General features: G+C 48.9%; 1 protein-coding gene across 2 annotated transcripts in view; it reads left to right on the forward strand.

The window, feature by feature from the left end:
• Positions 1 to 11,844, forward strand: part of SCAMP2 (secretory carrier membrane protein 2) — a 34,082-nt gene that overhangs the window by 7,293 nt on the left and 14,945 nt on the right. Inside the window, exons 2-6 of one of the 2 annotated variants that reach the window (XM_006753711.2) lie at positions 6,321 to 6,389; positions 7,275 to 7,376; positions 9,226 to 9,343; positions 9,829 to 9,957; positions 10,639 to 10,798. In XM_006753711.2, the coding sequence (XP_006753774.1) occupies positions 6,321 to 6,389; positions 7,275 to 7,376; positions 9,226 to 9,343; positions 9,829 to 9,957; positions 10,639 to 10,798 (578 nt within the window). The remainder of the gene's footprint in view (positions 1 to 6,320; positions 6,390 to 7,274; positions 7,377 to 9,225; positions 9,344 to 9,828; positions 9,958 to 10,638; positions 10,799 to 11,844) is intronic. The other variant, XM_006753712.2, reaches the window with a different exon arrangement.

Raw genomic sequence — 11,844 nt, forward strand, 5'->3', positions numbered from 1 at the left:
TCGATGTCCTCCATTAGTTTGCTTTCCTCCCTTTCTTTCATTTGTGACATGTTTCTTTGTCTTTGTATTTTTGGCTGACTGTGAGGACCCGCTATGTCTACAGTGGAAGAACTGCTGTGCTGGAGACATCCTTATGGGGTAGGACTTGCTTCAGTGGGGCTTTGGTGCTCACTGAGTCTGCTTCTTGAGTGTGTCCCTTATGGATGTGAGGAGTTGAATTCTGGTGTCTGACCAGGGGTACCCTGGCTCCTGGATCACAAAGTCAACCACTGTGTGAGTCCACCCAGCAGGAGCTACAGCGTTATCAGCAGATTTCTCCTCTTTGTTTGGGGTTTGGAAGTTTTGGAGCTCTCTGACCCAGCTGCAGTTTGTTAGGTTAGGCTGCAAAAGTGTGGGTGATTCCTTTGCGCCACTGTGCACAGCTGGGGTGGGGATGTAAATTGTGTGGGGCGGGGTCTCAGAATCACCAGGGCAGAGCAAGCAGCAATGGCTGTCCTCAGCCGGCTCCGTGACTCCTGGGGTCTCCGTGTTCCGAGTCCTGCGCCCCCAAAGAAACAATAATCCCTGCAAGCAGCTCTGCGAGAAAGTCACCCTCGCTTTTCGACCCGCTGCAAGACAGTCCACTTTCTCCCCGTAGGAGTCTGGAACCCCAGAGTCTCACTGTAAATGAGTTTAGTGCATTCGAGAGCTTGTCTCACCTTCCGATTGAAAAAAACCGCGCACCCAGGTGCAGCCGCCTCGTGCGGGCCTCTGTACCTCTGTTCTTGGCGCCTCTGCACCTCCTACCCGGTCTCAGTGCGCTTTTTTCTTTCCTTCTAGTTGTAGAACTTCCACTCGGCCAGCTTTCCCGTGGTTCTGGATGATAAATGTTTTGTCTTATAGTTGTAGTTTTAATGTTGTGGGGGCAGCACGTACAGCTTTGTGCCTTATGCCGCCATCTTAGTTCCTCTACTTTATTGATTTTTAGAGAGAGAGTAAGGGAGAGAAGAAGAAAAACATCAATGTGAGAGCACAATTGGATAGGTGCCCCCTGCACTCCTGGTACTGCAATCAAACCGGCACAGGATGACACCCAGCCAGCTGAGCCATATGTTCCAGGGTGCCAGGAAGCCAGGGCAGTAAAGTCTTTCTTGACTCTTGCAGATAGCTTAGTCCCTCCCTCCTCCGTGATCCCCTTGCATCTGCACTCACCTTGTTACAGCACTGACTGTGCTATCTCTGCCTTGGTTTGTTTTGTGCTCTGTACTAGTATTTGCTTCTTGAGGGCAGGAACCAATGTTTTTCCTTGGTATCCTCACCCTGTGTTTGGTGTGGAATGGTTTGTACTGTAGCAACAGACAGAGGTGAAGGCAATGGTGAGTGGCTCAGTTTGACTGAGAATGGACTGTGCTGAGAGAGGTGCTGTGCCAGGTCGTGCTGTGCCAGGTCATGGGGCCTCCAAGCCAGGCCTGGTGGCTCAGACTCACTGTTTGTGGCAGGGAGGGAGGCCCGGGATGACACAGGCTCTTTTTAAAAGTATGTGTTTCCCTAAAATAAAAGTAACAATCACATGATGGAAAATAAAATTAAGGCATCCATTTCTACCAGTCTTTTGCAACTATTATTTTTTTGATGTGTTTTCCTGCCAGTCTCTTTTCCTGAGTACTTTGGACAAAATGATTGCTGTATTGCTCCCTATGTCCATAGCTTTAATTATATATATATATCAGTTTTTATTGATTTGAGAGTGAAAGAGAGAAACATCGATTGGCTGCCTCCTGCATGCTCCCTGCTGGGGTTTGAGCCCGCAACCCCAGGCACGTGCCCTGACCAGGAATCCAACTGTCACCTCCTGGTTCATAGATCGATGCTCAACCATTGAGACACACTGGTTGAGCAGTATACAGTAGATATTGATAGCTATCACCTGTGCCAGGTCGTGCTGTGCCAGGTCATGGGGCCTCCAAGCCAGGCCTGGTGGCTCAGACTCACTGTTTGTGGCAGGGAGGGAGGCCCGGGATGACACAGGCTCTTTTTAAAAGTATGTGTTTCCCTAAAATAAAAGTAACAATCACATGATGGAAAATAAAATTAAGGCATCCATTTCTACCAGTCTTTTGCAACTATTATTTTTTTGATGTGTTTTCCTGCCAGTCTCTTTTCCTGAGTACTTTGGACAAAATGATTGCTGTATTGCTCCCTATGTCCATAGCTTTAATTATATATATATATCAGTTTTTATTGATTTGAGAGTGAAAGAGAGAAACATCGATTGGCTGCCTCCTGCATGCTCCCTGCTGGGTATTGAATCTGCAACCCGGGCATGAGCCCTGACCAGGAGTCAAATGACCCGTTGATGCATGGGGCGACATTCAGCCAACTGAGCCACACTGGCCAGGGCCACTGCTGTAATTTTTAATGGCTGCTTAGGCCATCGAGGGAATGTGTACCAAAACATGCTTGTGCTTACTGTCATTGGATATTTAAGTTGTTTTCTGCTTTTTTCTACTATTGAATGTAGAAAAAAAGTTGTTTTCTGCTTTTTTACTACTATTGTAAATACTGGTGCAATAAGTGTCTTTGCAGATACAGATTTTTATATGTTTTTGTTATATTTCCTTAGGATGAATTCTTAGGTTCTGGGTCGAAGTACCAAGGTTAACTGTGGCTCTTGGTACACTTGGGACCCAGTCAGCCTGTCTGGGGATGATTGTTTTTTCTTGTTCTGTGACATAGCCTCTAAAGCAAATAGGACTTCACAGAGCTTCTAAAGTATTGGAGACTCCATGCCTCCCAGATAGAATGGCAGAGTGTTTTTTAGCCCACAAGGTATTTATTTAATGTTTATTTGGAGCCAGAAATAAACCCCACAGTAGGGTTTATTGGGTAGAGTGTAGGATGGGAAAACAAGGAAAAGTCCCAGAGAGCTAGCTCACAGCAGGACCTGTGAACCACGTGGGAAGACATTGCCAAACCACGGAAAACCAGTATGTGTTTCAGGGCCCCTCCTGGAAGAGCTCCAGCTCTTCCTAACTCTGCCTCTTTTCTCTTGGGTCCCTCACACCCTAATGACATGGAAGTGTTCCCTGCCCCAGAGCTGTGGTGAGCCTTACTCACTGGGCCTTTGCTCATCTTCCTCTCCTCCTCCTGGAACCCTACCTTCCTCAAAGCCCTGCCTAGACCTCTCTTCTCTTCCCTTCCTGTCTTCATCCTGCCCTGGGTTCTTGTGCATGTCTCAGCTACCAGATCGTGGACTCTAGAAGGCAAGAGCTGTGCCTTTTTCATCTTAGTGTGTACCTAATGTTAACAGAATGAAAATGAGTTCAGGAGCATTTTGTTATAAATTAAGTAAAAGGCATTAGCCAGTCTGGGGCCTTTGGCATTGAGGGGGTTTTAGGTTACTTCTTTGTAGGTGAAACTTAGCTCTCACTATCCTTTTATTTATTTATTTGTTTGTTTGTTTATTTTTAAAATATATTTTTATTGATTTCAGAGAGGAAGGGGGAGAGGGAGAGAGATATAGAAACATCAATGATAAGAGAGAATCATTGATCGGCTGCCCCCTGCATGCCTCCCACTAGGGGCCGAGCCCCCATGCCCCCCCACTGGGGACCGAGCCTGCAACCTGAGCATGTGCCCTTAACCAGAATTGAAACCTGGACCCCTCAGTCTGCAAGCCTACGCTCTATCCGCTGAGCCAAACCAGCTAGGGCTCACTATCCTTTTAAATAACTACTTGACCCACTTATGAATTAGTTAATGCTTGGTGAGTGGAAAAGAAGATTGCTGTTGTTGACTTCTTATTTGTGACTCAGAGTAAAAGCTGAGGATCCTCATTCAGGCCAGTCAGTGTGGTTCTTAGTCACAAGACTCTCTGCATGTGTCCTACAAAGGATGTTTCCCAAGAAGGACTTCTCTGAGGCCTAGGAATAAAGAAATGAGCAGAAGCAGTTATCCCGGTCACTCACAGTGCCCCCCGTCAGTGTCCTTCCAGAGTGGGGTTCATTCAACCACACATTGATGGTGCACCTTCCATTTGTCAGGTGCTATTCCAGGTTTTGGGGGTGCACTGCTAAACAAAGCAGAACTGGGTCTTTCCCTCCCAGGTTTATCACTTTTGTCTTTGGAGACAGACAGCCTTGGATTCAGAGTCAGGTTCAGCACTACTTCTGAAATCTTGGACGAACTGCTTCCCCTCTCTGAGTGGAGGCTTTCTCCAGCTGCAAACTATTAATACTCCTCCCTCACAGGGTGGTCGTGAGGTGGAATGAGGAGGAGAGGGTGTAGCTTTTCTCAGCCAGGGATCCTCAGCTGAGCCACAGGACACAGAAATTGATTGACTGTTTTCTCCATTCTCTCAAGGATGGGATATAACCAGGATGGTTCAAGATGCACGGGAGAGAAGTCAAGTCATGGCAGACAGTGGATGCTTTAGGACAGTGGGGCTTAATTCTCTTGAGGAACCAGGTTGAGAGAGGCTGGTAGAACCTTCTTTTTGGATGGCTTGACACAGTGGCCAGTTCTGGGGTGGCTAGAATTTCACAGTAGCATCCTGGTGTGGTAAGCCTGGCACATAGTAGACACTCAGTAAATGTTAGCTCCCTTCCTCAGTCCCTCCTCCTCCCTACCTCTATCCGTAGGCCTCAGCTTCTCTTGAAGCCACCCACAACTTTCAGAAGAGCCCAGGTGTTCTCAGATGGGAAGTATCCTTGTCTCCCAGAGTGTTCCTGTTCCAGGCTCCTCTTCCTAGGCAAGGTGTTTCTCGGCCCCAAGGCTGCTGCTGTGATGCAGATGCTCCTTCTCTATGCCCTAGCATTTGGGCAGTGCCTCCTACAGAAAGCAGAGGGCCTACAACATGCAGCACTTACTCTCAGAAATTACTTGAGCTTCTGCTCTACACAGACCTTCACGAAGCACTGGGAAGCCAGAGTATGAACTAGACACCTGGTGCAGAATTTATGACCTATTAGTGGAGACAGGATTTGTTTATGGTGACCCTATTGTCTTTTTCCATATAGAAAAATTAGGAGGTTCCATGGGGCCTATTTAATGTTAACATTGTGTTTAAAAATCCAATTTTTTTTTTTTTTTTTAAATACATTTTATTGAGTTTTTACAGAGAGGAAAGGAGAGAGATAGAGAGTTAGAAACATCAATGGGAGAGAAACATCGACCAGCTGCCTCCTGCACACTCCCCACTGGGGATGTGCCCGCAACCAAGGTACATGCCCTTGACCGGAATCGAACCCGGGACCTTTCAGTCCGCAGGCCAACGCTCTATCCACTGAGCCAAACCGGTTTCGGCTAAAAATCCAATTTATGGAGGCTTCCTGGTGGAAGTGAGGCTGGGCCGGAAGGACAGGAGCATCTGGATGAGTAGTGAGTGATGGGGGGTGAAGTGTGCAGACAGGGGAGCCTAGGTGAGACCTTGTAACAGGGTCCTTGACAGAGTCCAGTGGCAGTCTGCTTACTCTTCAGCTGTTTCTCCCAAAACCCAGGCATCGTGTAGAGCTAAACCCGAGCCCCATACCTATATGTATGGAGAAATGGGAGTGTGTAGGAGCTCTGCTGGGTGAGGACAGGATGAAGACAGACTGGCCTCAGGTCAGCCGGGAGGCTGCTTGGGTGAAGAGGGTGACAGGGAGCCCTGTGCAGGGCTGGCCTTGGCAGAGATCAGATGGGAAAGGGAAGATTAAAAACTTAGGACAAGCTGTGTTCTGAGGATCTTTTTGTATTTTTAAAAAGAATCGAGAGGAAAAAAAATAACCAAAAACATTTCCCTGGCTTTTTATCTGAGCCCTTTATATCTCTTTATTCCTAGTAAGCATGCTTGACTTAACCAGTCAGCACTAGCACCTAGCAGCATGCTTTTGTTCTAAGACCTGTAGCTGTCCTTTTAAAAATAAGAGGAATAAAATAATAAATAAAACATTACAGAAAGGTTATAAAGTGAAAAATATCCACCCATTCACCCCCACCCCCACCCCCACCATAAAACCCCACTCCCTGGGGGTAAATACTAACCGTTATGAATCCATGAAGGGCACTAACAAGAACACATTTTTGTATCGATTCCCAGGCCTCAGAGTATAAAGCTTGCTTTGTATCTTCTGGAAAGTCATCTGGGCTGAACCCCTCCTTTTCCAGAAAGAGGAAAGAGATTGCAGCTCTCTGTGGCAGGGGCCAGGCACAGGGGTTTTCAGAAGAGGCTGTTCAGAACACTAGGAAGGGCCATCAGTGGCCTCACTTAGCCGGCTCCCTGGGATTGCCTGCTGGCCCTGAGGTAGTTATGTCTGTTCTCCTTCTCCTCAGCGTCTAATGGCTCTTTTTTACCTCCTCAGGATCCCTCTGTGACCCAGCTGACCAGTGCTCCACAAGGTGGCCTGGCTGAATTCAACCCCTTCTCAGAGGTTGGTGAGCATGTCCTCTTTATGAGTCCCTGGGTCCTCTGGGTGGTGCTGGGGTCTCTGGGGCAAGGAGCCTTGGCAAGACTGAGTGTTCTGAGAATCTACAGTTCTCAAAGGGACAATCTTGTTGTGTTGTTGTTGTTTTAAATATGTTTTATTTATTTTAGAGAGGAAGGGAGAGGGAGAGAGAGATGGAACCATCAATGATGAGAAAGAAACATTTGATTGGCTTCCTCCTGTGCACCTCCTACTGGGGATCAAGTCTGAAACCCGGGCATGTGCCCTGACCGGGAATTGAACCGTGACATCCTGGTTCATGGGTTGATGCTCAACCACTGAGCCACAGTGGCCAGGCTCAAAGGAACAGTCTTTTATTTTTTTAAAAATATATCTTTATTGATTTAAACATCAGTGATGAGAGAGAATCATTGATTGGCTGCCTCCTGTACACCCCCTACAAGGGATCGAGCCTGCAACCCAGGCTTGTGCCCTTGACTGGAATCGAACCTGTGACTCTTCAGTCCTCAGGCTGACACTCTATCCGCTGAGCCAAACTGGCTAAGGCTCAAAGGGACAGTCTTAACGTGAACTTGAGGGGTGGGGGTAAGATGAGGAAGCCACCAATTCTCCTCTTAGGGTCATGATCTGGGCTCCTCCTGAAGAGGGCAGGGCAGTGCCAGGAGCTCTGGACCCAAAAAGGCCAGGGATCCTAGGTTAGGCCTCACCCTGCTCAGAGCCTGAGGCTTGTTGGCTGAAAAGCTACAGAGGGAGATCCAGAGGGAGTACTCCTCATAGGCAGGGGCATATCACCCTCCCTGTTGTGGGTTTGCCTCCCACATGGCCAACTAATGGCGTCCCACTCACCTCACTCCTTTAATCTGTCCCAAGCAGACAAATGCAGCAACAACGGTTCCTGTCACCCAGCCTTCTGGGCCCTCGCAGCCAGCGGTTCTCCAGCCCTCAGTGGAACCAACCCAGCCAACCCCCCAGGTACTGTTGACAAAGATCTCTTTTGCCTCTCCTTTCCAGAAAAGGAAGCACCCAGACTAGTAGCTGAATCCTGAGATCGGGGTGGGCAGGGGAGTCTTATTCTCTGGCTTCCCTTCAAGGGCCTCTTAATAATCTCTTTGGAGTTTGTCACTTGCATGTGGAGCGTCTCCTCACATAACCCCCCTCACCCCCCTCACCTCACTGCCAGCACCAAAAAATAAGCCCTACTCACCAGGCTGGGCTTCTGGGTATCTTCAGACAGAGCATTGCCCCTCATGCCATTCCAGATCTACCTGAGGCCTTTTTTTACTCAGGGCCCGGAATATATCTTCTTCTTTTTTTTCTAACCTTATTTATTCCTGTCTTCCTTCTTATTTTTCTTTGTCCCTTCACCAAATACCGTGAATCGTGTCTGCTTGGTACCCAACCCTCTGTCCCTTGCCTCACTGTTTACCCCACGCTCCTCACTGCCCCTGGTGAGCATGATCCTCAGTGGAGTTGTATGTTGCAGCTCCTCCTTAGACAGGCCAGCAAGTTCCTGCCTACCAGTTTCCTGGCAGTAAGCGAGCTCTCAGAGAGGCAGATGCTACTAGGAGGAGATAGTATTCTCAGAGACAGCTACATGCAAAAGCTTCCAAAGGTAGGCAAAGTATAGGTGAGCGTGAGTGAGGGCAAGATGCCTGGATTCTAGTGGGCCCCAGGCTGCTCCTGTCATTTGGCTGGACTTACTCTGAAAGTGCTGCCCCTGCATGGAATCCTGGGATCCTGGGATCCTGGGCCCCACCCATGGCCTAGAATGCTGTGAGGCAAGGCTTAGAGGCAGAGACTTTCTTGTTCAGCTGGGTGGTGGGTCCTGGGTCCAGTTCAACTGAAGTCACAGACTTAGAGAAATAGGCTAAGACCCTTATCGTGGTCAATTCTGCTCCTGCTTCTACCCCTAGTGCCTGAAATTTACCTCCTGAAGGTAGCCTTAGCTCTTTGGAGAACTCATTTTGGAGAGATAGAGAACACACATATGTATGTGCACATATGCCTGGCTTATCCTGTGAGATGACCAGTTTGGTATTTGCTCCCTAAAAAGGACTGTAGCCTTCTGGAGGAACTGGGCTCTGGGCTGGAACTCTGGACCCAGCTCTGCTCAGCCTCCGTAGAATCCTCTAGCTGCTTCACTCCAAGGCGTTGCTCTGCCTGGAGAGGGGATAAAGCTTTGACTCTGCACACCATCAAAGCCAGGCAGAGCAGGGCCAACCTTAAGGGGCTGTACTGGGATGTAGCCAGTAACAGTTCCAGTGGACCTCAGGGGGCAGTTCCTGGGAATGGAGTAGGTGCAGGTGCTTGAATATACATCCCTCTGGTTCCAGGTACACAGAGTATGGCCTCAAATGCTTGCCCATCCCACTCACTCTGGCAGGTTTGCACTGTTTCCCTTCACACACACACCCTTCAGGCTCTCAAGTGAGGCTTAGGTCTCTGGGTTTCTGACTACAGGACAGTCTGTTGTGACGCCTTCTGCCCTTTCTGTCACCCCAAAGGTCAATGTAATTGAACTTGGCCTGGACTACAGTATGGAGGATGGTTCTCTTACCTCAAGTTTCAGATGAAGGGGAGAGGAGAGCCCTGATAATGGCAAAGGGGCCACAGAGGTGTTTTAAGAGCAGTAGGGGACAGGTCCCTTGGCCTCTCTTTGGTGGTCTCAGGTGCCCAAGACATTGGAGGGGGTGGGACTACCCCTGGAACTCCCAGCTGGCTCTCCCTGCATGGGGCATGGGCCCTGTGACTTCCTGTCAGGCCAAACACTGTTCCCCTGTCTCTCATGTTTGGTTGCCTTCCCCTTCCCTTTTCGCTCCAGGCTGTGGCCTCTGCAGCCCAGGCAAGCCTACTCCGGCAGCAGGAAGAACTGGACAGGAAAGCAGCCGAGCTAGAACGAAAAGAGCGGGAGTTGCAGAACACTGTGGCCAACTTACATGGTAAGGGAGGCCACACTAGATCCTGGGTTCCCGTCCTGGTGCAGGAGAGTTCCCTCAGCCTGCTTGTTCCTGGGGCAGCCTCAGCTCTTTGCTGAGCTCCTGATCATCTTAGAATGGTGTTGGTCCTGGGGAGAGCAGTAAGTGGAAGTCAGGAGACCTGTAGTGTAACCTTAATGGGTGTAGATTATGTCTGCATTCCTTTTCAGCTGTAAAATTGTTGGATAAGAATGGGGGCACTGGCCCCACTATTCCTTGGTTATAGGCTGTTCAAAAAAAATAATCACTTAGGCTGTTTAGCTCTGTGTTTCCCAGTACATTTGGGGTCCATTATCTTGCACTGATCGTGTGGGTGTTTATGTCCTATCATCCTTTTTCTTTCCTACTTTATATCCATGAATACCCTGAACCCCACTTGTTGACGCCCCTCTGGGGGTCCTGAATTGGCCCATAAGCTGGGCCTCATCTTGTTATCTCCTGCTACACAGTGAGAGAGAACAATTGGCCGCCTCTGCCTTTGTGGTGCCCTGTCAAGCCCTGCTTCTATCAAGACTTCTCCACAGAGATCCCTGCTGACTACCAACGAATATGCAAGATGCTCTACTATCTCTGGATGTGTGAGTCCAGCTCCTGCACCTCTGAGCTTAGGGCTGAAATGGACTGTGTCTTGAGATCCTTGTCTATGCTCTGGCTGCTCCTCCCTGGCAGACTCCAGCCTTTCTCAGTGTTGGTTGGGCTGGGGTGGGGATCTTTGCCCACATAATTGGCCCTCTGAAGACTGCTTCCTGTCATGGGAACCTCCGACCTCAAGGGCGAGTGCAGACCATGCATCAAGTAGGGTGAGACCAGCTGGAGGCTTCTGAGTTCTTGGGGAGCTCATTGCACTAAAAGGTTCTCCTTCGGTGGAGTCTTCCCCTCTCCACAGACCCTTGGGCTGCTAGGAGTGAGGATAAAAGACTCCCTGTTGCTATCCTGTGGACCATCCAGGGCCAGGGAAAAGAGTTGCTTAGAGAAGGAGTCCATTCCCCAAGGATCAGTTATTGGGTCTGTGCCCTCTTCATGGCCACCCCTTAGATACCTGGGGTGTCCCATCACCTCTGAGGAGCTTGGTTTGGTCCCTAGTTTTGAGGGACCAGAAAAGCAAGGACAGGCCTGGGTACAGACCGAGGTCCTCTACTTTTGCTGCAGCTGCCCTGACAGCATGGACCTCATCTCCTCTCTAGGGGATAGTTTGACATATCTGGGAGCCCTTCAGCCACCTTGGCACCAGCCCACGTCTGTCTCCTCCCCTTCCACAGTGCATTCAGTGACTCTGTTTCTGAACCTGCTTGCCTGCCTGGCCTGGTTCTTAGTCGACAGCAGCAAGGGAGTAGACTTTGGCCTCTCAATCCTGTGGTTCGTGATCTTCACCCCCTGTGCCTTCCTTTGTTGGTACCGACCCATCTATAAGGCCTTCAGGTGAGTGGGGATGGGACAAGGCGGGGAGTATATGGCTGGCATCCCAGGTAGCAAGCCAAGGCCATGAGCCCTAGGATCCCATTCCAGTCAGAGCAGAATAGATCATGGGAAATTCACTTCCCATTCCCACCCACAGCCAGAGTTGGCAGGGATCAGGAGCCATTTTCCTCAGTTGTACCTAAGGTCTGTTTTGGATCCTCTTCTTGGACCAGGAAAGGAGACCTAGAGAGGGGAGCACGAGCCTTACTTGTCCTTCCACTGCACCCAGTCTGTTTGGTGCAGAAGGATTTCAGTCACTGGGAAAGGAAGGGACTTCCTCAGCTCCCTTCCAAGGTTCTAGAGCAGCGATTTTCAACCAGTGTGCTGCAAGCATTTTAAAACATGCAGTACTTGACTATTTAGTCATGGGCACTGACCTCTTTCCCCTTAGATTGTCAAATAAAAAAATGACAGCAGCAAACACAGTAGCTGTTCAGTGTGAATGAATCAAAAGTATACCTATTTTTTGTCAGATTGGCAAAAAGTATATTTTTGTTGTGCCACAGAATTTTAGTATTTTATGTGTACCATGATATGAAAAAGGTTGAAAATTGTTGCTCTAGGATATTCTATGATAGAGTCAGACTCTGAGTTACGCTCTTAATAGTTTCTCTCTCCATGCTTACTTATGCCCCTCCCTTTACTTTCCTAGTAACTGTGGAGCATCGCTAAATGCCAGTATTTGACCAGCTGGCCGAGAATAGATTCTGTGGACTTTAATGGATCCACTTTACAGACCCTTAGGGCTTTTGGAATTGTGCCTCAGAGCTGATGCTTTCAGGGCTGGGATGCACTCAGCAGGGAGGACTTGAACTCTCACTGTATTCTAGCCCTCATGGACATGGAAATGGAGGTGCTCAAAACACCAGTTTTGTCTAGTGTCTTCTACTTCCCAAAAACCTTTCCTGCCACTCAGGCCTACAGTTTTATTATTAGGGGTTTATACCTTTGGCTTAGATTTTCTTCCCTGTTATGAAATGCAGATAAGTACTCCGGAAGATGGACTG

The sequence above is a fragment of the Myotis davidii genome, unplaced genomic scaffold (assembly GCF_000327345.1).
Source record: "Myotis davidii unplaced genomic scaffold, ASM32734v1 scaffold992, whole genome shotgun sequence".
In the NCBI taxonomy this organism is placed as follows: domain Eukaryota; kingdom Metazoa; phylum Chordata; class Mammalia; order Chiroptera; family Vespertilionidae; genus Myotis; species Myotis davidii.